General features: G+C 36.1%; 2 protein-coding genes and 1 pseudogene across 3 annotated transcripts; all 3 read left to right on the forward strand.

Annotated features, from left to right (window-relative positions):
* Positions 1 to 1,559: 1,559 nt before the first annotated feature.
* Positions 1,560 to 9,132, forward strand: LOC111787868 (putative amino acid permease 7). The gene is made up of 7 exons (XM_023667945.2): positions 1,560 to 1,754; positions 1,856 to 2,095; positions 2,522 to 2,615; positions 6,580 to 6,806; positions 7,233 to 7,366; positions 7,659 to 7,886; positions 8,564 to 9,132. Exons 1-7 carry the CDS (start codon positions 1,661 to 1,663, stop codon positions 8,963 to 8,965), a joined length of 1,419 nt encoding a protein of 472 aa, XP_023523713.1. The 5' UTR covers positions 1,560 to 1,660; the 3' UTR covers positions 8,966 to 9,132.
* A 3,539-nt stretch (positions 9,133 to 12,671) lies between these two features.
* On the forward strand, positions 12,672 to 22,168 carry LOC111788377 (KH domain-containing protein At5g56140). Of its 2 annotated transcripts, XM_023668695.2 has the most exons (7): positions 12,672 to 12,937; positions 13,390 to 13,475; positions 14,593 to 14,738; positions 15,934 to 16,053; positions 16,153 to 16,269; positions 21,218 to 21,361; positions 21,475 to 22,168. In XM_023668695.2, exons 1-7 carry the CDS (start codon positions 12,810 to 12,812, stop codon positions 21,622 to 21,624), a joined length of 891 nt encoding a protein of 296 aa, XP_023524463.2. In that variant the 5' UTR covers positions 12,672 to 12,809; the 3' UTR covers positions 21,625 to 22,168. The 2 variants fall into 2 exon arrangements, with proteins under 2 accessions (XP_023524463.2, XP_023524464.2); XM_023668696.2 differs by lacking the exon at positions 14,593 to 14,738 and having other exon boundaries at positions 15,941 to 16,053.
* Positions 16,276 to 21,211, forward strand: LOC147793404 (trihelix transcription factor ENAP2-like; annotated as a pseudogene).
* Positions 22,169 to 27,758: the final 5,590 nt, after the last annotated feature.

Below are 27,758 nucleotides of genomic sequence, written 5' to 3' on the forward strand. Positions count from 1 at the left end.
CGCGTCTACCAGGGAAAAGTTTCCACCCCTTATAAATGGTGTTTTGTTCTCCTCTCCAACCAATGTGGGATAAAGATGTATACCTTAAAGTAACCCATCCCAATTGAAAGGTTTAACTCATGTCATCAATACTATAATGACCACCAACTAATAGTAAAGACAATAAAACATCCTTAAATCCAAACAACTATATGGATTGTCATCCCCTGAAATTTTTGTGATATGATTAGAACACCTTATTTCGTATCAACTACATTGAGATTGAGTCATAAATTTTAATTAAATGATTAAAAATGAATAAATAAATATTCTACGATTTAATATTTTACTTTTATTAAATACAAAAATTTGAATAAATAACTCACAACAACCCAAACTAACCAAACCTAAAAAAAAATTTACAGTTGAGTTGGGTTCACTCTTCAACGAACATTGTTTGGGTTCAAAAAATTTACAATCCAAAACAACGAATTGAGTCTAAAAAAGTCTCAACTCGACCCAACCCGACTCGATTCACGAACACTTGTAATTAAAAATGATTTCTCCGACATTTAAATGATTTATTTCCTCCTTAATTATGAATGGTTGGAGAAGATGTTTTTTAATAAAGTTGAAGGAAATTATGAGTTGTTGGATGTTCACGTTATTTAATACATATAAATATTAAAATAATTTAGAATAATAATGAATTATTTAGTTATTTACTGAAATTATTAAATAATAAGCTACCAATATATTTAAGATATTTGGTTAATCAAATTAAAGTAATACAAAAATTCATTATTAAGGTATCATATTAAAATTGGCCCAGAGTGATTGGGAACATAATTAATAAAAAATGCCAAGAATTTTATGTTTATATCGTCCGATAATAGCTTCAGAGAATGTTAGCCCAACTAAGAAAGGAGTTCAGGAGGTATGCGAATCGTATAGTGGGTCCATACTCGCACGTATGGGTCGTATGTAGAATAGTAAATACACATCCAATTACTCGCTTACGATAGTCGCCCAAGAGAATACACACTGAAATGGTAGGTCCCATTTATAATTATATGTGTTTGCATCTAGCCTCGATAGTAAGGTCACTTACTGAGTATTTCTTAAAATATTCAAGTCATCTACTCCTCTTATTTACCCGATAAAGGCAATGCTCCCCTATACGGCTAATAGTGGCATCGCAGCTTAGAAACCATGACACATGCATAAGATAGTTTGTGTAGACTATAAGTTCGTATAAAACATTTTCCTTATATTATTTTTAATTTATATTAAAGTGAACAAACATATATTATATTTTTATGATAAAGTTTTAAATGATTGTTTCCGCTCCGATAGTGACTTTAGAATAATATTTTATTTTATTTGACCTTACAAATTTATATTAATTTTTTTATTTGAAGATAATTAGCAAAAAAAAAAAAAAAATTTAAAAATTTAAAGACTAATATTTATAATATATTATTAATAAAAAGAAATTTAATTAAATAATTTTGACTTTTTTAAACGCAAAAAGTCAGGCAACATGACTGTTCAAGCATCAGTAAAAGAATAAATAAATAAATCAATCAATTTCAGTTTTCCCGATAATCCTCCTCCTCCGCCTCATACATTAAATCCTCCGACCAAGACCAGCAAGAACAACCGTTTTGACCACACAGAAATGGGCGGCGGCGACGGCGGTTTGCACGGCGAAGAAGACGATGACCGATCGACCTTGATCGGCGAAGCGGCAGAGGAATCGATCGAGAGAACTGGTAAGACGCGATCCGAGTGCAAATTTCAATGCGATCAATTTATTTTTGAATTTAATCGATTTGCGATTTGTTATTGCGTGTGTGTTTGGGGGAAATTTTAGGGAGTTTGACGACGGCGGTTGCTCATATAATTACCGGAGTGATCGGCGCCGGCGTGTTATCTCTGCCGTGGAGTGTGGCACAGTTAGGATGGATCGCCGGACCGGTGCTGTTGACGGTGGTTTTCCCGGCGGTGACTTTTGTATCGGCGTTTATGATGTCCGACTGTTACCGATATCCAGATCCAGAAGTTGGGCATTTGAGAATCCGATCGTACTCCGAAGCTGTGAAGTTGCATTTAGGTTCGTACACACTTTTCTCTCTCTATAAATCAATTAAATATTTTTTCTTATTATTAATTATTATTATTTTATTTTAAAAAATTTTAGAAAATTTTTATTTTTTTAAAAGTTTTAAAATACTTTTATTTTAGACTTACCCATTAAAAAAAAATAATTCACACCATCCCTATATAGACCAAAATCGTCTATATCCACATTTTATAGATTATCTCTAAATTTTAAATGTTATTATTGGAAGCTTTATGAATATTTTTAAAGGGGTATTTACAACAAGAATATATTTAATTTTTATTTAATATTTTTAAACATTAATGATTTCATTTAAAACAAATATAAGGATATATATATATATATATATATATATATATATATTAATTTAAGGTTTAATTAATTAAAAATGAATTTTTTATTATGATAAATATGCAGGAGAAAAGAGGGAGAAGATATGCCGTGTGCTGATAGTGATAAACTTATGGTTTAATGGCGTCGCCTATCATATTACCACAGCCACCAGCATCAGGTATCATCCATTTTCCTTTTATTAATACAAATTTTTATTTTTTTATTTTTTTATTTTTTTCTATTTATGGCTAAATTTATGTTTTTAAATTGAAATTAAAATTGCTTCTTTTTTTTTTTTTTTTAAATAATGTAATTATTGTGATTTTTAGTATAATGACTGAAGTGGATATGTTATAAAAAATATCATTTAAATATTTTACAAGTTTTTTTTAACAATTATTTATTTTATTAAAATTTGATTTATTCATATTCAAAGTCAAATTAAGTATCTGGTTCTTCTAGAATGTACTTTTTAAAAGGTATTAAGAAATAAATTTTATGGGGAATTTAATGGGTTTGAGATTTAGTTCTAATAGAATCCACCTTTTTAAGTAAATAACGAATTTTTAATTTTATCCTTAAATAAATTTAAGGTAGTTTATTCAAGAATAACTGAAATGTTTAAAACTTTTTTTTTTTTTTTTTTTTTTTTTTTTTTTTTTTTGTCCTAATAAAACTTTTTAGGATATACCGTAAATTTTGGTACTATTAGTGTCACAATCACACTTTTTTGGGACTATGTAAAAAGATTGTGTAGTAATCACTCTCACTTCTAAGTGAGTCGGTCAATGTAACGACCAAAACCCACCGCTAGTAGATATTGTTCTCCTTAGGCTTTCCCGACCGAAACCCACTACTAGCAGATATTGTTCTCCTTGGACTTTCCCGACTGAAGCCCACCGCTAGCAGATATTGTTCTCCTTGGACTTTCCCGACTGAAGCCCACCGCTAGCAGATATTGTTCTCCTTAGGCTTTCCCGACCGAAACTCACTGCTAGCAGATATTATTCTCCTTCGACTTTCCCGACTGAAGCCCACCGCTAGCAGATATTGTTCTCCTTGGGCTTTCCCGACTGAAGCCCACCGCTAGCAGATATTGTTCTCCTTGGGCTTTCCCGACTGAAGCCCACCGCTAGCAGATATTGTTCTCCTTGGGCTTTCCCGACTAAAGCCCACCGCTAGCAGATATTGTTCTCCTTGGGCTTTCCCAACTGAAGCCCACTGCTAGCAGATATTGTTCTCCTTGGGCTTTCCCTTTCGAGTTTCCCTCAAGGCTTTAAAACGCGTCTGCTAGGAGAAGATTTCCACACCCTTATAAATGGTGTTCTATTCTCCTCCTCAACAAATGTGGGACATCACAATCCACCCCCGTCACAATCCACCCCCCTTCAGGGCCCAGCATCCTTGCTGGCACTCGTTCCTTTCTCCAATCGATGTGGGACCGCCACCAAATCCACCCCTCTTCGAGGCCCAACGTCCTTACTGGCAAACTGCCTCGTGTCTACCCCCCTTCGGGGAACAACCTCCTCGCTGGCACATAGTCCGATGTCTGGCTCTATCATTTGTAACGACCCAGGCCCACCGCTAGCAGATATTGTCCTCTTTGAGCTTTCCCTTTCGAGTTTCCCCTCAAGGCTTTAAAACGCGTCTGATAGGAGAAGGTTTTCACACCCTATGGTGTTTTGTTCTCCTCCCCAACCAATGTGGGATATCACAGTCAATTCAAAATTGTGTCGTCGTTGACACGAACCACATGTACCCATGCCTTCAGCCCCATTTTCAGAAGAAAATTTTAGAAAATAGGGGAAGAGATGGTATGAAGAATTGATAACTAGTAGTATTCTCTCACCGTACATTTTGAGACATTTCATATGTGACAGAGGTAGACATGAGACATTTCATATGTGACAGAGGTAGACATGATTTCTCTAAAGGGTCATACACACACAAAAAGATATAATAATAAAATAATATAACATGAAATCGACGAAGTAATACAACATGAGCTAGACCTAAGGGTTTGGCATGACACACGTGTGTGGCCACAGGCAACATGCCCTAGACAAGCATGATTGTGACATCCTCCCTCACTTAATTGGTTGACGTCCTTGTCAACCATTTTCGTTCAAACTTGGAAATATGACCTACGATAGACTTTAGGTCTTCAATGCGTTCCTAACTCCTCTTGGCATCAGGTAGTCCCTTCCACTTTACTAGAAACTCTTGAGCATTTCGTCGTGGTCTATTGATGCGATGTGTTCACTCGATTAGGATTTCTTATACTTCTTTCTCAGTGGAACTCTTCATCGTGACTGGCGAGTGTGTCGGGTCGTTGGCTTCGTATCTTCCTTATCAAGGTGATACAGTTTCAAATTACTTACATGGATAACAGAAGGATTAAAGTCGATATGAAGTCTTCCCAACTTTCTCGATGACCTCGATTGGTCCCTTGAATTTTCACACTAGCCTTTGATCCCTATTGCCTCGTAACTGAAATTGTTTCGGTTATAGCTTGATCAAAACTTGGTCACCAGCTTGGAACTTTAGTGGCTTGCAGACTCTTCCCGAACATACGGATGATCAACAACATCGGACATGAGTGATTGTTGACCACACACTATTTCAAAGGGCGTCTTTCCAGTCGCTGACTATTGAACATTTCGGTTTTCCCATTCGTCTGAGAATGATAGCTAGAAGATATATTTAGATTTCACTCCAATTAAACAGTTTCATCCAAAAAGTTCCAGTGAATATTCCATCCCGATCGATGATGATACTAGTTTGGCACGCCCCATAGTTTAACCACTTTCTTGAACTCCTCAACCGACATGTTCTCGAGGTTGTCAAACTGCTTGATGGAGGTGACAATCTACATGAATCTCGGAAGAACAATTGGAAGGAACTTCTTGATGACGGAGATCTCCTTTACCTTGTCCCCTAACGAATGGATGTTGGTAACGATCATTGTCAATTTCATGGTAAAGTCATCTATTGACACACTGTCCTTCATACAGATAACCTCAAACTCACTCTACAAGGTTTGCATCTTTGCTTCCTTGATCCGTTCCACACCCACATGTATTATTTGCAGCGTTTCCCATACTACCTTTGTCAAGTCCTTCTCTGCTAACTGGAGAAGGACGTCCTCTTGGACTATGTAACGACCCAGATCTACCGCCAGTAGATATTGTCTTCTTTGGACTTTTCCTTTCGGGCTTCCCCTCAAGGCTTTAAAACGCGTCTGCTAGGGGAAGGTTTCCACACCCTTGTAAAAGGTGTTTTGTTCTCCTCCCCAACCAATGTGGGAACATCACAATCCACCCCCTTCGGGGCCCAGCGTCCTCGCTGGCACTCATTTCTTTCTCCAATCGATGTGGGACCCCCTCCAAATCCACCCTCCTTTGGGGCCCAGCGTCCTTACTGGCACACCGCCTCTTGTCTATCCCCTTTGGGGAACAGCGAGAAGGCTGGCACATCGTCTAGTGTCTGGCTCTGATACCATTTGTAACAACCCAGATCCACTGCTAGTAGAGATTGTCCTCTTTGGGTTTTCCCTTTCGCGCTTCCCCTCAAGGCTTTAAAAAGCATCTGCTAGAGGAAGGTTTCCACACCCTTATAAAGGGTGTTTTGTTATCCTCCCCAACCAATGTGGGAACATCACAAACTACTTGGTAGATGGCAGTAAGGGTCATCTTCTCGTTGCACTCATCGACGTCGTCACTATGCTCGATAACTTCTCATATGCCTTGTGCCTGTAAATTAACACACATTTTTATCGACCATGTAGCGTAGTTACTCGTCGTGAGTAACGGGTACTAGAGTGTAACACTCTCCTCCTTTCACTCTTCATAGTCGTCACATCTTTTATAGCGACTTTTCATGACAACGAAATTTGTTTTGACATCCTAGCTCTAATACCAGATGTTGGTTTTGATCTCTGATCGAAGTACACTGAAACAAATAATTGAAGCAGAAAGAACTTCTTTGAACTGAAAACCTTAATCACTGTACTTTTCAATTCTTTTATTGCGTCGGTGTGAATAAAGCATACATCTGTTTGTGGACTAAGACGTAATGTTTCGAAAGTACTCATGCATGCATGCAAACGGATTGTCTCACGTTGTTGCTGACTCTTCATGCAGGGAAATTGAGAAGCTAATCTGTTACCACAGGCAAGGGCATGAAGTATCTAATTCATGCAATAACCAAGACAACAGCTCTTATTATACCATAATGTTTGGAGCTGTTCAAGTTATGTTGTCCCAAATTCCAGACATGCACAACATGGGATGGCTGTCTATTTTTGCCACAATCATGTCCTTTTCTTACGCCACCATTGGCTTTGCTCTTGGCTTTGCTCAAGTTCTAGGTAAGAAAGTTCGAAACCTTATTTTCTTCGTAACTTATCTCGTATGTTCAAAGTGGACAATATCATACCATTGTGGAGATTCGTGATTCTTAACATGGTATCGAGCCATGCCAATAGATTGACAAATCCTCAAATCTCGAACAAAGTATTCTGAAACTCGAACGCGTAGTAAAAAAGTGACTAAGGTATCGAACACAAAGGGTGTGGAGACATACTTTGTTCGAGGGGAGGTGTTGGATGAAAGTCCCACGTCGGCTAATTTAGGGAATGATCATGAGTTTATAATCAAGGAATACTATCTCCATTGGTACGTGGCATTTTGGGGAAGCCCAAAGCAAAGCCACGAGAGCTTATGTTCAAAGTGGACAATATCGTGGTTTGTGAACCCGAAATCAATTTGATATCTTTCCTCTATTGGGTTGACAGAGAATAAAAGCATTAAAGGGAGCATTACAGGAATCCCTGCTGCTAACCTTACTGAAAAAGTATTGTTAGCCTTTGAAGCTCTTGGAGATATTGCCTTTGCTTATCCATACTCGCTCATTCTTCTCAATATACAGGTCTTCTCTCTCTCCATCTCACTAATTTAACTTAAAGTTTTTAAATTTTTCGGTGGCTCAATCGTAGGAGCTCCAAATTTAGGCGAGCTTTGCTCGGGTCAATTTTTTATTGATTAACTTCCCGAGAATTTTTCTAAGAAACATATAAATAAGAACAAAACATTCTGAAAGGACCTGTGTTTGGTATGTACGAGAATGTTTGGTTTTTTTTTTTCGTATCCTCCCATTATAAAAGGCTAAAAAGTCGAGAATTTACGATGCGAAACATGTTTTTTTGTCGAGTGAATTTTAGGATACATTGAAGAGTCCACCTTCAGAAAACCAGACAATGAAAAAAGCTTCAACGGTAGCCATTTCAGTGACCACATTCTTCTACTTGTGCTGTTCATGCTTTGGATATGCAGCCTTTGGAGATGCCACTCCTGGAAATCTCTTGTCTGGATCTGCCTTTTATGAGCCCTTTTGGCTTGTTTCCTTTGCTAATGCCTGTGTTGTTCTTCATTTGTTGGGAGGTTATCAGGTACTACTCCTACTTTACTTCTCGTTTGATAATGATTTCGCTCTTTTTCTTAAATTTCTACTTGATTTTGTTCGGGTTTTTTGCCCAAAATCGATCCTGAATCGAAGTTTTCTCAAGTAACAGTTCAGGCCCACTGCTAGCAGATATTGTCCTCTTTGAGCTTTCCCTTCCGGGCTTCCCCTCAAGGCTTTAAAACGCATGGGAAAAGTTTCCACACACTCATAAAGAGTATTTTGTTCTCCTCCACAACTAATGTGGGATATCACAGTTATAGTGGGCTTGGGCCGTTACAAATGGTATCAGAGCCAGACACTGGGCAATGTGCCAGCGAGGAGGCTATTCCCCGAAGGGGGTAAACACGGGACGGTGTTGCCAATAAGGACGCTGGGCCCTGAAGAGGGGTGGGTTTGGTGGGGATCCCACATCGACGGGAGAAAGGAACAAGTGCCCGCGAGTAGTCCTGAAGGGGTGGATTGTGATATCCCATGCTGGTTGGGGAGGAGAACGAAACACCCTTTATAAGGGTGTGTGAAAATTTTTCCCTAGCAGACCGTTTTAAAGCCTTGAGGGGAAGTCCAAAGAGGACAATATTGGCTAGCAATGGGCTTAGGTCGTTACATACTGTTTATTACATCCGCTCATATCTTAAATCATATTTGATAATATTTTATTTTCAGATTTTCAGCCAGCCAGTTTTCCCAATGGTTGAGAAATGGGCGACAAGAAAATATCCAAACAACATGTTTGTGACCAAACAATTGTCCATGAAGCTCCCAATGTTGCCTCGCTTTCAAGTTCATGTCTTCAGGGTATGTTTTAGAACAGCCTATGTTCTATCAACCACTTGTTGTGCTGTGCTGTTCCCTTACTTCAACCAAGTTTTGGGGCTGATTGGGGCTTTCAACTTTTGGCCTATAGCCATTTATTTCCCTGTGGAAATGTTCTTGAAGCAAAGGAAAATTAGGGCTTGGACACCCACATGGATTGTTTTTAGGGTTCTTAGTTTTCTTTGTTTACTCGTCTCTGTTTTTGGGTTTCTCGGGTCACTCGAAAGAATTTGTAATGCTAAGTTTAGCTGAAAGAAGCAAAAAAAACAAGACAAAGTTGTTATTTTTCTTTCGTCGTGTTTCTAAGTTGTCATATGAATGGTACACTTGTGGTTATTTAATTGTGTATATCGGTACGTTGAATATTAAACTTATTTCATGTATTTATTTATGAATACATGTATATGAGAGTTTTATGTAATGGAAGAGTCGTGAGATTTAGATTCATTTGATAGATACATGCTTTAGTTTATTCATATATCATTATATTGATAGTACATGTACGTGACTTGGGATGACGTCAAGACATATGGGTCATGTTAATTGGGAACCAAGATGTGATGATGAGCGACATTGTAGTGAGAGATCTTGGCCATGAGTAGACACAAGGTCAAGCCAATGACTTGGCCTAGTGTAAGAGACATGTCGGTTGTGTCGTAGATGATTGAACATGCACACGCAAGCGACGTATGATCGAGCCTCTAGCCTACGGCCAAGCGACGTATGATCGAGCCTCTAGCCTCAGTTTTAAAAGAAGGTTTTAGAAAACGAGGAGAGAGAGAGATTTTAGAAAGAGAGATTTTGTTAAGAGACGTTATATAAGCAAGCAAGAGAAAGATAACAACGGCTTAGCATATATAACCTTGGGTAGGGAGAAGTTGACAACTAGTCATATCCCCCTATAGTACATTCTGAACCATTTTATGTCTGGCAGGCCTAGACATGATATTTTTGAAGCGTCATACGCCTAGAACTACAAAAGGAAAAACACTAAAATGAAAAGACATGACAAGGGTTTGGCTTGTCATGGGCATGCGGCCATAGACAACACGCCCTGGATGAGCATGACCGTGACACCCAGCGTCCTTACTGGCACACCGTCTCGTGTCTACCCCCTTTGGGGAACAACCTCCTTGCTGGCACATAGTTCGGTGTCTGGCTCTGATACCATTTGTAACGGCCTAGATCCACTGCTAGCAGATATTGTCCTCTTTGGGCTTTCCCTTTCGAGCTTCCGCTCAAGGCTTTAAAACATGTCTGCTGTGGGAAGGTTTCCACACCCTTTGGCTTTCCCTTTCGAGCTTCCCTTCAAGGCTTTAAAACATGTCTGCTGTGGGAAGGTTTCCACACCCTTACAAAGGGTGTTTTGTTCTCCTCCCCAACCAATGTAGGACATCAGAGAATGGATTGTTGTAGGTAAAATCAAACTTCTAAGCTTAGAACCGTCTAGTTAAGCTTACTATTGGAATGTCTATAGGCTAGGTTAGATGAAATTGACGCCCGTTCATGGCTAATATGGCTTTATGCATGTTTTACGAGACATCTTAATTTGGAAGTGTATTATAATGTATGATTGAAATACCATGAAAATATATGTTTGTCTCGTAAGGTATGCAAGTCATATTGTCATTACCCAATTTACGTATGATTGAAATATCATGCAAATATATGTTTTTCTTGTAAGGTATGCAAGTCATATGTTTGTCTCGTAAAGTACGTCACACCTCTCTATAAGTGATATTCTCAACCGAAGATAGCTTTGTAATGCATCGTAGCGTGACACCATATCATGTAGCTCACTAGAGCACTGCATGCAAGGTAGGTTCCTATCATCATAGGTGCCTGGTCCTTTCTTTCTCTAAATGATGGTAGAGTGGGACATAGCTTGACCTTATTACAATTGCCCTTGACTCCAAGGTTCACTAATTTAACACGACAATTCCACAACCTTAACTATGTGAGAATCCTTGTCCATTTGTGAGAACGATATGGAGAGCGGTCATACAATCCTAATACCACATCTTACCATAGCATATTTTTCATCTCGGAGGCAATTATTCACTAGGAATGTCCATCAACCCATAACTCATAAATGGTGTAATGCAACTATTGCGCTCCTGAAAGTCCATAAATTTGAACTTTGTCTTTAAATGCTCTAACCAAAACCTTGCAGCCATGATCTCTAAAACATACATCGAGTTCAGTAGCTCTTATAACATTTCATATACTACTTTACAGGGTTAGACTGGATACTTAGTTGCGACGAGACATGTGGTCAGTTGAATACAAAAAGTGTACTACTCTGCCTAAAAAAACGTCTCTCGTACCAATTTGTCACAATCCAATTTTTTAGGCTTCCAATTTGGGACCGTGACAAAAAGAAAAAAAGTGAAAACAAATAAGATAAAACTAAAACAAAATTAAATATGAAAAAATGCACCACCGCGCCATTCTCAAATGCTCTCTCACCTTGACGGGCAGCTTGTGAATATCTGAAAAAAAAAAAAAAAAAAAGGGTGAGTATAAAAATATGGCCCTCATTGCATCGTTATCCTAGTAACTTAACTAATTAATTAAACTTGAATGATATAAAATATCTGAAAAATATGGACCAACAGATTATCAACTTGAATGATATAAAATTAATTAATTAAACTCTTTAATTAATCAATTTTCATTCATTAACCATAGGTCACTTCATTATAGACATAAAGTTGCACTCTTACGCACTGTAGGACAAGTTATGTCCATTGATATAACCATTACAAGCAAGTCGATCTAGACTTTTCTCTAGGCTCTAGAAAGTTCGAGACTATTTCTAAGCTTATGAGAAAACCTCAAAGCTCCAAGTAGTTTTCAAGACCATCACAAACTCACTCGTGGTCTAGACATGGTTCACCTATTATTAGTGCCATAGATCTACTCAGCGGAAAATCTCAACTCTAGAATGAACTACTTTCCTTTTATTAAACTTAGTCAGCTTGCATAGCCATAAATGACAGGTATTCTGGCCTAAGGCACATCATCCATGGAAGGTTAGCTGGTAACCTTCCACAAGGCCATAAAGAAACTCTTAATCTGGAGGGAGAGACCTGTGTGCCGACCAACTACTAGGTTATCTGCGTGGTCCCACACACCCTCTCAAGACGGGTTTACAACACAAAAGTCTTGTTTAGGATACTCCTTACCATTTCTACCAGATAAGGGCACTTAGTCGTCTCGACGCGCTACAGTTCATGCCTAGGCCTAACTCGACGTTACCTATACTCCTACCGCTAGGCAAGGGCGTTGGTGCTAAGACCGTACTAGAAAAGATAGGAGGAGAACACTTTGGAGACACCATCACACTACTACTAGAATTGTTAAGCTTTCTTAATCGTTCTTGTCGTGGAGATCTACTAGATTCTTCGGGTGTCTGTGAGATTTAAATCTCATAGAATTATACCTAAGAATAAAATAGGTATAAACTTAAAAATTTAATAGATTTAAATTTGATGGGTTAAATTCTTAATTTAATTTTTTTAATTCTCATTGGAGAAACTAAAAAAGAAATCAAAATTTTAAAAATTAATAAAACAAATTAAAACTTAAAATACATACCATTATAAATCTAAATTTCAATTATCCATCGAAAATAATATCAGTATACTTAGAATATCTTGAATTCAACTACTCGAAAAGAGTCGTTTTTTTTAATTGCTTCGATCATAAGGCCAATTCCCTTACCAAACGGGCCACTTGGTAACTACGAGCGTCTCTTCATCTCCATAGCTGAGATGTCAAATTCAGTTCGTAGTAGAGGGGCCTAGTGGCACCCTCGCCTAACGTATCGGTCTAGATAGAAACTATTAAAAATTTGAACAAAATTAAATAAAATTGAAAATAATACCTATTATTATAATTATTTAAATAATAATTTTATATTTATCTATAAATATTAAATAAATAAAGGGAGATAAAAGAAGTCCAGCAAGGTTTCCATATTTACTCCATTGATAGAGAGCAGGGTGTCGGGATCGCCCGCAGTGGTCGCAGACTAACAATCCTGGCGGTATCCATATCCACACACCTCTCTGGAGGGAGAGGAGGGAGAGAAATGGCGTCGTCTGCAGGCGGGATGTACATGTCTTTCTCTCTCTCCCCCTCGGCTCCTCACTCTCCTCATCTTCCTGCTCTTCGCTCTCCATCTTCTGCATCTGCTGCTGCTCTACTCGAGCAAGAAAAGTAACCGATCCACTCTTTTTTTCTTGTTTTTTTGGCTGTTTGTGTTGTTGCTTTGTGAGATCTGTGATTTGTGTTTATTTATCTTTGTTTTTTTTTTTTGGATCAGTATGGTTTTGTTTTTGAGTCTTCGTTGATTTGTACAATCGGTGTGTTAGTCACCTGATTCACGTACTAGCTACCAAGTTCTTAAACTGTTTGGACTTAGTTTATACTTGTTCCATGTGCTTCTTGTTTGATTGTCTGATTGATGTTAGATCTGAGCTTATTACACCGTCTTTTGATTTTGGGATTACGTTTCTTTTATTCATTGTTGAAGTTTTCTACTCTCTTTAGTTGCTTAACATCCATATCTTTTAGAGATCTTTTTTTTTTCTTGTGGCATAATCGTGTTATGACAGGCCATTTAACTGATTATATTTTAATTTTTACTCTATTTTTCCTTTTTTTTGCAGGTATCTCTCTGAGTTGTTGGAAGAGCGGCATAAACTAAATCCGTTTATGTCTGTGCTCCCTAATAGTTGTCGATTGCTGAACCAAGGTGAACTTCGTAGCCTTATTGAAGTAACTCTTGAGAAATAGTTTGCTTCCATCGTTGTTTTTCATTTGGTTGATGTGCTGTGGAGATCTTGGGGATGAGGCATTATTGCCCAATGAAAATCTGAACAGAACATATAAGCATGACTGAACTAATCTAACTGAAACTAAATCCAACGAATCTGATGAGCAACTATCTGATCTAACTTTAATGGTTATGCTTGCCTGTCGCTTTGCCTTTCTGCTAATACCTTGGATATTTACTTGGCAGGGACCTGAAGTGAGTAAATGGCTGTGTATAAGACCTTTTGTGTGTGTGTGTGGACACAATAACTTGATAGTTGATAGCACTAAACTAAAGTGACTACAATCAAAATTGGACACTTCTCCCATGAAAAAAAATGAGGATAGAGTTTTCCCCTATCTCTAATATTGACCAACCATCCCCACTAGGTTACAAAAAAAAAAAAAAAAAAGAAAAAAAAAAAAAGAATTCATGTTACATTGGTTGTCTGTCTTATGTCTTATAGATCGGTCTAGAAGCATATGAGTTTAGATGCAAGCTCACATGTAAATGTTCTAGCTGTTCGGTACTGAGTCTAATTTTTATCAGTGCAAGTCCCTTTCCTTGGCATCATTGAGAACCGATCCTTTATTTTTAGCTTTCCCATTGCCTTTGTACCGCTGTATCTTTCTTTCTACACTTGTCTGTTAACTCCTTGTATTCACAAGTATGAATTTGTCTGTAACTTGATGGAAATTATAATATACTAATTAATTCTAATAATTTATTTCAAGTTATTTGATTTCTTCTACCTTTGCTGCCTTTTGTCTACTTTATTTTTTGAGTTTCTGTGGCGTATGCAGCTTATGAACTTCCTTTCTCAAGCATTTGGTGGCAATATTAATATTTCATATTGATATTGCTCTATAGTATTGGGGTTCAAGTAATTTATTTTTTTCTTTCTTTTGAACATTAAATTTCTTTATGAAAGATATATTTCACTGGCCCAGAAGTGAAAAACACCATGTTGTGTGTCCATTATGTGGTAACTACTAACTTTTTAACAAATGCGCTGACTGGTACATCTTGTTCTTGAAAATTGACATTTTTGGAGCAGAAATATTGCGTGTAACCACACTATTGGGGAAGGCATCAGTTTTAGGTCAAAGTGGGCTTGAATATTCCAGCCCCCTGGCTTCTGGAGGAATATTTTCAAATGGAGGTGCTGACATGAATGGATGGCCATCACGGTTTCAATCAGAAGTACGGATACTAACCATTAACATAACCTTACTGCCCATCTAATTTACTGTACATAAGAAGCATTGCTGACACAAACTTCTACATTTTTTTGCTAACTCATGGAATTTACTAATTGCACTTGGGGATAGCTTCTCTAATTAAAAAAATGAGACTTCGCTTTATTTTTCACTGATGCATTTTTTTCCCAGTCTTTTAGTTTTTTCAGCTTCTCTAATGGTTCTAACAAATTGGTTCTCCACCTTCAGCCATCTTGATAAATGGATAACAACGTCGATCAAATTCTGAGGAGCTTACTTACTTTTCTAATTTGTCTTTATGTGTGTGACAAGTTCTATGTGTGAATAATTGATCTTACTTTTCTAATTTGACTTAAATGTTTTGTTTTTTAGTGCCAAGGGTTTAATATTCTAATATAGAGTGCTGACTCGTTAGTTAACTTTTGTTTATCCCTTGTCTATCTTGGTGAAGGGACTTTTCAAGAAACTTTACCTGTTTGCACACTTGGAATTTTGAAATACATAAATTAGTGGCCCCAAGAGTAATTTATGTCAGTATTAGCGCATTCATATGGTTGTCCAAGAGTAATTTATGTCTGTATTACTTTTCTAATTTGACTTAAATGTTTTGTTTTTTAGTGGCAAGGGTCTAATATTCTAATATAGAGTGCTGACTCGTTAGTTAACTTTTGTTTATCTCTTGTCTATCTTGGTGAAGGGACTTTTCAAGAAACTTTACCTGTTTGCACACATGGAATTTTGAAATACATAAATAAGTGGCCCCAAGAGTAATTTATGTCAGTATTAGCGCATTCATATGGTTGTCCAAGAGTGTGTCTTCATTAAGTGAAAGAAAAAAAGTAGAGGAAAAGAAAAGAAAAGAAATATGCTACTTTAAGATCCACGACAACATTTGAATGGTTCTGGGATTCCTAGTATTCCCTTAAGCAACCTAAACATTATCATACTTTCTATGCATGATTATAATGTTCTCTCTCAAGGTATGCAGTGTTTTCAGTACTCTACACTTTCTCCCTAGATTGTTGTACTAGAATCTATGACTTTGATATATATTGTTTCTGAAAATATCCCATGTTCTTTACACCAAAGTTATGTTGGCTGTTAAACATATCTTGTGTAGGATGATTGCCTTCATATTAATTTTCTGGTATGAACTCTATATGATGTTGTGTATGTAGATGTCAGGTTTATTGCAACCCTCATCAGCACAAAATTGGCTAAGTTCCCAAGGTAGTTCGTCAAGTCTTATTGTGAAGAGAACCATCAGAGTAGACATTCCTGTTGACAACTACCCTAATGTATAAATTAGCATTGTGTTTTGTGCGTTGTCTTTTTGTATGTTTCTTGATGAAATCTAATTGAACCTTTTTTTTTCTCTTTTTTTTTTTTTTGGATAGTATAACTTTGTCGGCCGCCTCCTTGGACCTAGGGGAAACTCTCTTAAGCGAGTGGAGGCAAGTACCGATTGTCGAGTTTTGATTAGAGGACGAGGTAGCATTAAGGATCCAATTAAGGTAACTTACTATAAATTTTCATTTTCATGTTATGTTGTATGTCACGTTTCGGTTGTTAATCTATTATATTATGCAGGGAAAAATTAGAAATTCTATGTCTAAACTTTTAAGATGGTCACACTTCAGTCTTCGAACTTTTAATTGGATCAATTACACCCTCATTAAGAATGGTTGCAATGTCACTTTTCCATTTAAATAAATCAAATAACTTTTTTCACTATTTCTTTTAAGATTATTATTTTTACGGTGAAAATGTGTAGAAATCAGGCAAAGATGGAGAGAATTGTTGCAACCTAACTCCTATCTTTAAGTTTGGTAACCTTTCCATGAATTCTTTTTTAATAAACACGAATGGAGGAAGGGAGAGATAGATACTCCACCCGTTTCTCCCCAGTTCTGTCTCTTGTATAACTTCTTCCCCCTATTTTTTATTTTCCCTGTCAATTCTCTTTGCCTCTCATGCCCCTATTCTCCCTTTTTCTAACTTTATCTTCTTATTTATAAGACCCCCCCATTTACCTCTCCTATTTCTTTAAACTTGTTGTATTTATTTGTTTTTGATAAATCACAAGAGACAGTTTAATATTTAATAGAACTATTTGTTAATGAAATGACAATCTTTTTAATTTTTACTTCATTAAATCTCAATTTCAATTATTCTTTAAAATTAATTTGGACATTTTTTGTATTTGAGTTGTTGCAAATCTTATTTTATTATTTTCATTCTTGTCTCAAACCAATGATTTAAAGTTCTATGTCATACCTGCCTTTAGTATTGATGAGGAATAGAAACCTCATTTGACTTGTTCTTTGTACGTGACAAAGAACTTCATGATGAAATTTTGTTTTCATGATGTGGAAATTGAGTAGCTTAGATCATAATGGTTTATATATATATATTTATATATAATTTTTATGTTTTCTTTAGGATGAGAGCATATTGAACTACTATGGGTTGGCCTAGTTTCACTAAGGGTCGTGTAAATAATAAAGGGCTTAGAGGAAATGAGTTCACAAGTCATAGTAGCCACCCTCCTACGATTTAATATTCTATGACCTTGGTAACCAAATGTAGTAGGTTTAGTCAATTGTTTTGTGAGAATGGTTAAGGTGTGTGCAAGCGAGCCTGAACACACACAATTTTTTTTAAAAAATAATTAGATTATATTGATTGAAAGAATCGAATGTGAATATGGATAAGTCTTAAGAGATATTCTTGGTTGAAATGAAGAAATGAGTGAATATGGACAAGTCTTAAGAGAACAATGGTAGCATTTGATTTCACCAGGGTTATCAATTTTTTGTTTACTATTATTATTACTACATTGAATAAGACCTGACAATACATGGCGAACAAAAAACAGCCCAACAATGAATCATTAAATTTACACAAGACTAAATCTCTTCCCAAGACTTCTCCGCATGATTTGATTTTAGAAATCAATTTGCAGAAAGATCGATGTAGCAAATTATGTTGGTTATATCATGGACAAGTAACATTCACTGAAGGTGTTTTTTCATAAGAAGAAAATTTCACTATCATATGAAGTTTACCAAAGAAGGGTCATGGATACCTATTGCACTGATGTTTAGTGTAAGAACCGTTTCAACATGATTAACAGGAAGTACAAGAATGAGAAGGCCAGGGTTCAGGTTCCCATGGGGGGTTTTTCTTGTCTTGGTCGTCTTGATGAATTGACTGAACCTTCTGTGTCCATGAAGAAACCCTCCTCTCCTCCCAAGGCTCTTCCTTTGCTTTTTTTGGAAGATACCTCCCCCCCACCCCACTGGGGCTGTCATTGCGATGTCTAAAAAAAAACTTGGGGTGGCAATGGACAAGGGTAATTTTTGGAGGGATTACTTGGCTATGGCAGCTAGAGCTGCAACAATAGCGCTGATGGAGGAAGATGAAGAGGAGACTGAGCAAAGAAAGACGTTAGAGGAAGGGATGAGTAGGTTGACAAGAGCAATTAAAAGGTTTTGGGAGGTGTATGAAAGAGTGGAGGTCGAGAAGATGCGGCAAATGGTGGAATTGGAGAAGCAAAGAATGCAATTTTCCAAGGAATTGGAGGTGCAATATATGCACACTTTTATGAGGACTCAGGTTCAGCTTGAGAGGATTAAGCGTGGAAAGAAGTTAACTCCCAATGATATCTAGTGGCAGTCGTGTGAAGGGAATAACAGGAATTTACATAAGAAGGGAGAGATTCCAATCCTAAGAGAGTTACAATAAACATCTCCAATTAGACAATAATGTAAAAAAGCTATTAGATTTGAAAGGTGTATGCATGATAAAGCTAGGAAGCTAATATATTAAAAAAAAAAACTATCAGCAAATCTTTCCTTGTCATTGAAAATTCTCGAAAAAACTACCATCTGTAGGACTTTTTTTCTCTGTTGTGGAAGGATGACCTGACAAAGTTCGACAAAGAATACTTTCGGGATCCTTTGGAAGGACCGTCAACCAATTGGAAACGAGAGTGTCTGCTTCCAAAATCTGCAGCAAAGAAACAAGAGAAGGTTATGTGTTCTTGGGATCCAGCTTCCTTTCCTTATAGCAAAAGGAACAGCAATGTGGAGACAAAAAATGGATCGAGTCATTTCGCATTGCAATTAATCAAAAAGTGTCGATAGCCTTGTGACTTAATCAAAGGTTTTCTTTTCTACCTGGGAAGTGGGTGACAAAAATGATATGGTATAAGATCGTGAGGGAAAAAGCTATATACATTTAAAACTTCAGAGAAGAAAGATGGTATAGACCAGGGAAAAGAATGCAAAGGCCAAAGGGGATTATTCCTCACCCAATAATATTCCAAAGAAGTGGTTAGTCTTGCCTCAATTGTAAATTTTAACAACCTAGAAAAACAGGATGAGAACATTACATAAAGCATTAGGTTCCAAAGGGAATTGTTGCAGCCATTTTGTCAACAAGGCTGTAAAATCAAGCTTTTATCGAGAAAAATGAAAAAAATACAAAGGACTTCCAATAAAGCAGTCGAAGGAAAGGAGCCCAACTGAAAAAGGGGCTCTAATCTAACAAAATGAGACTTAAAGGATGATCACAAAATTCTTATGCACCCATGCTCGACGAAAAACATGAAACCTCACAAGAAACAAAACTTCCTCCCACAATCTTTCAAATTCCCAAAAAATCCTATTGTTCCCTTCAAGCTATAGGCCCCAAAGAATAGCATAAACACCTGCAATTCACAACAAAATATCCCTTCTCATGAAAGGGGGAGTGAAGAGCAACTCCTCAACCATAGAAAAACAATGTCTGGACTGAACCCAAAATACACCACACGTTTGGGAAAAGAATAATGGAAGACCAACTAGGCAAATTGGCAACTCCCAATAATGTGATCAATATCCTATACCCAACCCACCTAATTCAATCAGTTTTGAGATGCCTCCCACTAATCATATGAATAACCCTCCCTCATTCACACCCTCCCCTTCTATCGAAATTCCCCCATGATCTTCTCCACCCTATTATTGAAAGTGGAATGAATCTTAAAAAGAGAGCAAAACAGAAGTATTTTGAACTCTCACTCAATATAGACTCGATAGAAATTTCCTTCTACCCCTCATGGATGAATGCCCTTTTTTAAGAGATTTTTTTTAACCCTTTCTACAATTGAGTTTCATGAAGACAAACAATTGGTGTTATGACTAAGGACTAAAGTAGTGGGAAGACCCTACTTGTCCATCTGGCCAACTAGGACTTGATGGTGGCTGTTTATTATTTCATTTTCTAGTAATTTAAAACCCATTACCGTTGAATTTTTTTATAAATCTTTTGGAAAGAAATAGAGATGGAGGCTTCCACCAAAGTTCAATTACTCTTCGCTTCAAAACTTGGGAATTCGGGAATTTGGTAAGCTTAGAAGAAAAGAAGTATGACCTGGTTGCTGTATCGTGTAGTGTGTTTGAGAATTTCCCTTGGAACAAAATGGGAAATTCAATCTAGTACCTGTTGCTTGTCTCCTAGTCACTTATTGTCATGTGTAGGAGCTCAACTGCTGCTTGAGATATTTTTCATTTTGTCTCATACCCGCATTATGTTGGAACAATTGACCGAAGTCACCACGTAATCTTGTGACCTTTCCCAAATGTTATATTCAGGTTATTTAGAGAGGAAAGATGGGGCACATATGCTTTAACTTCCCTTCCTCAAGTTACTTTGCTCCGTTTGTTCTAGATTAGTGTGCCTCTTATTGAATCCATTTGTTCTAAAATCAATTTTTTTCTTGTATTAAATTGGGCGGCCGGTCTAATGTCGCTTGGGTCAATGCTATCAAAATTTTGTTTAAGAATTTGGTTTGAAAGGAATTTTAAAGAGAAGTGAGAGACGAAGAAGGTTCTAGATCTTGCTTATTCATTCCTAGCATCTACTAGGAGCTTATTGTCTTTTAATTGTTTCAAAATGTCATTCTAAATACATATACTTTTTTGTATTATTCACTTTTTTATGACTATTGGGAGCTTTGTGATTGGTGTGGGTATGGGTGGTTTCCATATTTAACCTCCCATTCTGTGAGTTATCTTTATGAATTGATGCTAATTGTTATGAATCAACCACAAAATAGTTTTAATTTTGACTGAGTGGGGAAAACATTGTCTCTTTGCTTCACTCTCTCGCTCTCTATTCTTGCTGCTGACTTAGAGAACTTCAGAAGGATTCTTATATGTAGCAGTCACGTCAGTTCTTGTCTTCAAGGGATATGAAATATCTTTGTTTAATCTTCTTCGGGCATAAATTGTATATATATATAGTATGTATTGATGCTTCTTTTTTTTTCTTTTTAAAATTTTTAAGCAGCTTATACGATTCTTTTTCACCCTTATGCCTGGGAGTCTACATTTATTCTGTAATGTTAAAATATCAGAATCAAAATTCAGTATCTGATGAAGGTACCAAGTTTATTCCATTGTTTATGTCCTGTAGGAAGAAATGCTGAGAGGCAAACCAGGTTACGAGCATTTGAATGAGCCTCTCCACATTCTAGTTGAGGCAGAATTGCCAGTTGAAATTATTGATGCTCGCCTTATGCAGGCCCACGAGATTCTCGAGGACTTGCTCAAACCAATAGTGAGTATCTGATGAGATCTTGTATATCTCGTTTTTTAGTATGGTGTCTCATTTCTTCTTACCGATATCATTTCTTTTTTTTTTACTCTCTTCCTATTAAATTATTTATCTAGGATGAATCTCACGACTTCTACAAGAAGCAACAGCTACGAGAGCTAGCTTTGCTCAATGGCACACTTCGTGAGGAGGGTTCACCTATGTCTAGTTCTGTGTCTCCCTTCCACAATAGCCTCGGAATGAAGAGAGCGAAAACTAGGGGGTAAATGGAAATGCTCCGACAATAGAGAGGCTTTTGGAAATCGTTTTCTAGTGTCTGGGGAGTAATCAGCAGTCCCATTCCAAGGTGTTGCCTGCAGCCAATGCCTTCAACTGCAATCGGGGCACTCGCACTCTTACGTGCAGGTTCTTGCTAAAATTTATATGGTGTGTTTATGTAATATTTGGAAGAGAAGGTAGTGTAATGACATGGAAATGTCTATCAGTTTAAGGATTACTAGTGATTGGGAGGGGCTTGCTTCTACATATATTTGCTTTAGCTGTTAATGTGTGTTATTTACTAGGCTTTTTCGTTATAAGGTTATGATGGGAGTTCAGATATTATGTAGGATGGTGGGTTCTTTTGGGACTTGAAAAAGAAGGGTTAAGAATTGTAAGGGAATGTTGATTTATTAAGTTGTTTTTTTTTTGTTTCTATTGGGAGTGTTTTTGTACTAGGAAGAGTAGAAATCTTCCCCTTCCCCCCGGGGGGAAAAACATTCTTTATTATTTCTTTCTTATATGATCTAGAGATTCAAAAGCTTTGGTCTACTATTTTCCCTCTAAGATCGTACTATTATTAATTTCATTCTACTTCAAAATTTTTGCTTGAGCTGCAGTTTTGTATTATATGGGATGCTACAAGGTTCTATCTTTTAACTAATTTTCTATGTTAGTAGTCTTGGAAGTTCTTGAAGTTTGTTTTTAGGACAGACGTTTTTACGCAACTTGGATTTATTGAGTTATGTTTAGATTGAAGATGATTTGTTGATAGGTCAAACCAGACTGTCGGCGTGAAGATGCTGCCACTCGAATGCCATTTTCATGCCATGGTTTGAATGATTGAATCTTTGTGATTGAATTTCAAGTATTCTATGTAATGAAAATTGTACATACTCGTATCTAGGCTGACTAGTGGATAGCAAGGGGTGTAAATTGATGTTAGACTCTAGGCTTGCATTGCAAAGATCATAGGTGGTTTCATGAATATTATTTTTGGGATTAGGCTCTTTTTATATAACGTTGTTTCGTCACTATGGACAACACGAGTATTCACTTCGGTTGCACAAATTTAGCGTACAAGTCGAACACTCCTTAACTTCAACTTTTTTTCAACTTAATGTGACAATCTTATAAATGATGAAATGTAGGCACAAATTTGGAACCATGAGCTTCATACAAAAATTATAGCTTTTCATAGTCTGGAAGAGAAGAAGTAAATGCATTATTATTATTGTTGTTATTATTACCTCTATTTCTCCAACCTCCCCTTCTCTCCCACTTAGAGCCTAGAGGGCTGTGAGAGCTCTACATTTGCATATTATTATCATTATTATTGTTGTTGTCCTTACTATTTAAGGAAAAAAAGATAGACCTTTGCCACAATAGGTCCTGAAAATAATTTGATGACAGTTCTTTGTATGGTGAAATTGTAATTATTTTTGGTACTAACACACCTTACTTGTTGTATCATTCTTCAGGGCCCAAAATGCTGCCTCCAAAATTGGATCAATGGAGCCAAGAAAGAGCCAATTGTAAGGTTTCTTCCTCCCATTTATTCCTACCTTCTTTGTTCAAAAGATTCCAATAATCCTATCATTCGTTGAATAATTTTATACGTATAAAAGAACTCAGAAACCCAACTAAGGATTATAGTACAATTTAAACTTAATATCCTTTTTCTAAAATATCTGTAAAATTATTTAAATTCCCATAAAAGATTTTAAAAAAAAATGATAAATAGGGAAGGAAATTATGGAAGTTTATTGGTAAAATGTTGAAATTGGAATAGACGAAGAAAATAATTGGTTGCAGAGGAAGAGGCCAAGGAAGGTAATGAATGAAGTGTTTATGTCCAAAAAAAGGGAGAATCAATGGTTGGAATAATGATTACTCATATAATATTATCCCCAACACCTCTCACCTTCCATCCCATCCCTTTCACAATCATATTTTCTGCACCAATCAATCATGTTTACAATACATTTAGAGTGCCTTCAAGTAATTATAATATGTTCAAATACATTACATAATATGATATTATTCACTTTGAGTTTTGTTTTGAACTTCTCTAAATGATCTGAACTTCTCTAAATGATCTCTAAAGGGTCTTTGAAAGGGATAGGAAATGGTAGGGTTTAGGCATATTGTGGTACGTGACCAGAGGCGTAGAGGAGGCAGAGTATAGGTACAATTATATGCCCATTATGCAACTCTCTACATTTAATGCCTTCTCTCTCTCTCTACAAAAAGCCGAACACCTCCAATAAAAAAAAAAAAAAAAAAAAAAAAAAAAAAAAAGCCCTTCTTTTGGGAACCCTTCGACTGGAGGCAGAAAGAACGTTAACGACATGTCGCTTTTAACCCACACGAACCCCCACCCCCATATACTCCAATGGCTATCCAACAAATCCAAGAACCCAACCTCTTTCTTTTTACTACCCCTTTTCTTCTTTTTTACTGCCCCTTTTCTTCTTTTTACTGCCCCTTTTCCTATTTTTACTGCTTCTCTTTTTACTGCCTCTTTGGATATTATGAGGTTTTTTCAAATTTGGATGTTATTATCATTTTTTTTTTTTTTTTGGACTTGTTTGTTTTTGTTTTGTTTTAGTAGTGGAGATTGTGGGTTTTATTGAATTAGTTTATGTGATGTCCCGTGGTTGGTGAGGAGAACAAATCACCTTTTATAAGTGTGTGAAATTTTCCCTTAGCAGACGCGTTTTAAAGCCTTAAGGGAAAGCTCGAAAGGAAAAGTCCAAATAAGACAATACGTGCTAGCAGTGTGCTTGGACCGTTACAGTTTGTTTGAGGAAAAATGTGAGTAAAAAAAGTGGATTATAAAGGGTGATTTAAAAAAGTTAGATAGATCGACACATTAACGATACGTCATTTTTAGCTTCGTCATCTAATCTATTTATCTAGAAGTTCAAGAACCCTAAAATGTACGACCCACACAAAGATAAAGTAAATATATAATCATCATATTTAATTAAGAGAACGAATTTCCTTAAGATGTAACGATGTGAGCACTGTTTTAAAGAGAGACTCAATGAAATATACATGTTTATGAAGATACGGACTACCTACACATCAGAAAGACCTTAGGAAGCTTCACTACTTAGGTAGAGAGTGAAGAAGGCTACCTTTCGGGATGTACACGTTGATATTGTTGTTTATAATGGATCTCTATTGTAGTATGTTAATTCAAGAAGCATTAAAGAAAACTCGTTGAATAAAACTTTAAAAGAAAATTTACTTTCTTTTTTCGAAAGTGTTGATGGTCAGGATTACATTTTCTTGTTTGTTACCATGGATCAAGGAGAATCTATGATTTCCTACCTCTATAAATACGTGAGGTCGTGACCCATATAGGTCACAGGGACATTCAACCCAACAACGAGAACTCTAACTGAATATACCCTAATTTATTAATCGAAACAGTGGACAAACAAAGAAGATGTATACATATTAAAGAGCGAAAGCTAAAAATAATAATGTGGGTAGTTAGAATATATGATTCTCATAGTTTAGGAAAGATTGATAAATCCAAAAGTAAAGATGACAAATTTTAATTTGAAAGTAAAGTGTATGAATATGCATCACATAAACACACCATCACCCACCACCTTCCTTACCTATTAATTCTTCAAATTAAGTGGGGAAAAATAATAATAATAATAATATATATTTTTTTTTTTTATAAAGAGGACACGTGGCAACAGCTAATAAATTTGACTTTCGGAGGTACCTTTTGTTTTTGTTACGACAACAAAAACGCTGTCGGTCACGATTTTGTGTCGGCGCTTCTCTTTGTACGCTAACTTGTACTTTCCTCCCTTCATTTAATTTCTTTTTCTTTTTTTCCTGTTTTTTTTTATTTTAATTCCCCTAATTAAACTATTAATCCTATGTTTATTAATTAAGAAAAGATTGTAAACGTCTTAAACGTTAAGCTATATGTTCGTATTTATAAATATAGTCTAATAAGTAAAAGAACGTAAAAATTGCTTACTTATATATAAAGATCTCACGATGCGGTGAAGTCAAAGTACCAAATGTGAGCTAATGTTAGTCAAAGTCAAGTCGTGTTCGTTAGCTCAGAGGAGGAAGAAGAACCTTCGAACACGGGGCAAAATAGACAAATCATTTATATTGGCCTCGTGGGCTAAATTAATTCGATACCCAGCCTCGTTTGAACAAATCAAGGGGGACCGAGCCTCGTTTAAGTAGTTATTTATTGGTCAATTCTTAGCCATCTTGAGTGGTTAACGCTTATCTATATCAACTCGTCTTATCTCTGATGTGCCCTTAATTCGATAGAGTTTAATCTTGGATCACAATCTCTTTACTGCAAATCGCATTTTTAAAATAACAATTTTCGTCATTTTCTGTCTAAACTAAAGGATCCTCCACAAATCTATCGTAACGACTCATACCCATGATTTGAATCATGATTCGGAATTCGAATTCGACACTTGACGGCCCAACATTCCCCTATGACATGATTACGTTACCTACTTCTCGCTTTTAAGCGTGAAGACTATCCCCACATATCAACACAAGTCCTTTCAGTATATTTTACTTTCACTCACATGTATTCTCAGAAAATTCATAAGAGGTCACCTAACATAAAATTACTCTAAGTAAAACACGTTTAACTATGAAACTCTTATGATTGAGCCACTGGAGGTGCACGTTGTTCGTGTAGGTAGTAACTTTCAATTCTTAAGATCGTTCTCATTTGGTCTCCTTTACTTGAGTGTCACATTTACAATTCAATCAATATGTTCGGGTCATATTACCCATTTGAAACTCTATTCTCTCTCCTTTACCGTGTAGCACGATACCCATAATTTAGTTCATTACGATGTTCGAGAATGGAAGATTTGAGAAATATACCTAACAAATTGGATCCAAAGCAAACTTTTGGAAACATAAAGAAGCAATGTCACAAGAGTATACACAACTTGCATGTGGTCACATTCGTAACAAAAACTTTATTAATGGGGAATATAATAAACAAATAATCACCTTTTAGCCCCACCAAAATATTTATTTAAAAAAAAACCCCAAATAAATAAATAAATTTATTTATTTATTTATTTTTGTTTTTAATTATAGTGGCAGATTGCGTTTTGGGGTAAAAAGGCAGATGAAGAAACGGTTGGATTATTCAAATCAGCAACCACGTGATCCTTTTAAAATATGCCAAAATATCTGGGTCAATTTGGAATTTCAAAAACTTATGTGCATATACTGTTAAATTATTTATATTTAGGGGGTTTTAAGAAAATAAATACTTAATTACTAGAAGTTGGCGTTGACCCTGCCCCTATTTCGACATTCCCATTCCTGGAGCCCAACAAATATATTATATAATAATAATAATAATAATAATAATAATAATAATAATAATAATAATAATAATAATCTCTTTATAAATCATAAACAAATTATTCATTAGAATCATTGGCTTATTGGCTCGAGAGGAACTTATTTTATAATTAAATCATAAACAAATTATTCATTAGAAAATCGATGATACTTACTGTGCAAAATGAAATTATAGTAGTAAAATGAACGTTTGTGCATGACTCGAGAAGGTTAAGTTGTTTGTAATTATTAGAAATAAAAGTGAAGGGAGGTTGAGAGGTAGGCCCCGGTAGGTTAAGCGACGTTCTTCTTGAGTCGTATTGACCACGTAACTGCACAAAGCCCTACATCCTTTACTCATACTAGAGTCATGTACGGGTTGAGTCGAAAAAATCTTTAGAACAAATATAAACTTTTGAATTTGGTGATCCGAGCAACTCGAATAAAGTTCACAACTCAACCCAACTCTTTTTGATATCAAGTTAAGCTGTTTATTATTATTTTTAAAAAATACTATTAATAACTAAAATTTTGTAAATCTCATATATCTAACCGTCACAAGTTACATCATATTACTTACCTGGAACATTAAATATTTTTAACCTTCATAATGATTTAAGGATACAGTTTGATTGTAACTCTATTTTTTTGGTTAGTTGAGTTGACCTTCAAAAAATTCAACTCAACATAAACCGTAACTCTATTTTTTTTTTTTTTATAGATTTTTTTGGTTAGTTGAGTTGACTTTCCACAAATTCAACTCAACATA

The sequence above is a fragment of the Cucurbita pepo genome, chromosome 2, assembly GCF_057944985.1.
Source record: "Cucurbita pepo subsp. pepo isolate OVF chromosome 2, ASM5794498v1, whole genome shotgun sequence".
NCBI lineage: Eukaryota > Viridiplantae > Streptophyta > Magnoliopsida > Cucurbitales > Cucurbitaceae > Cucurbita > Cucurbita pepo.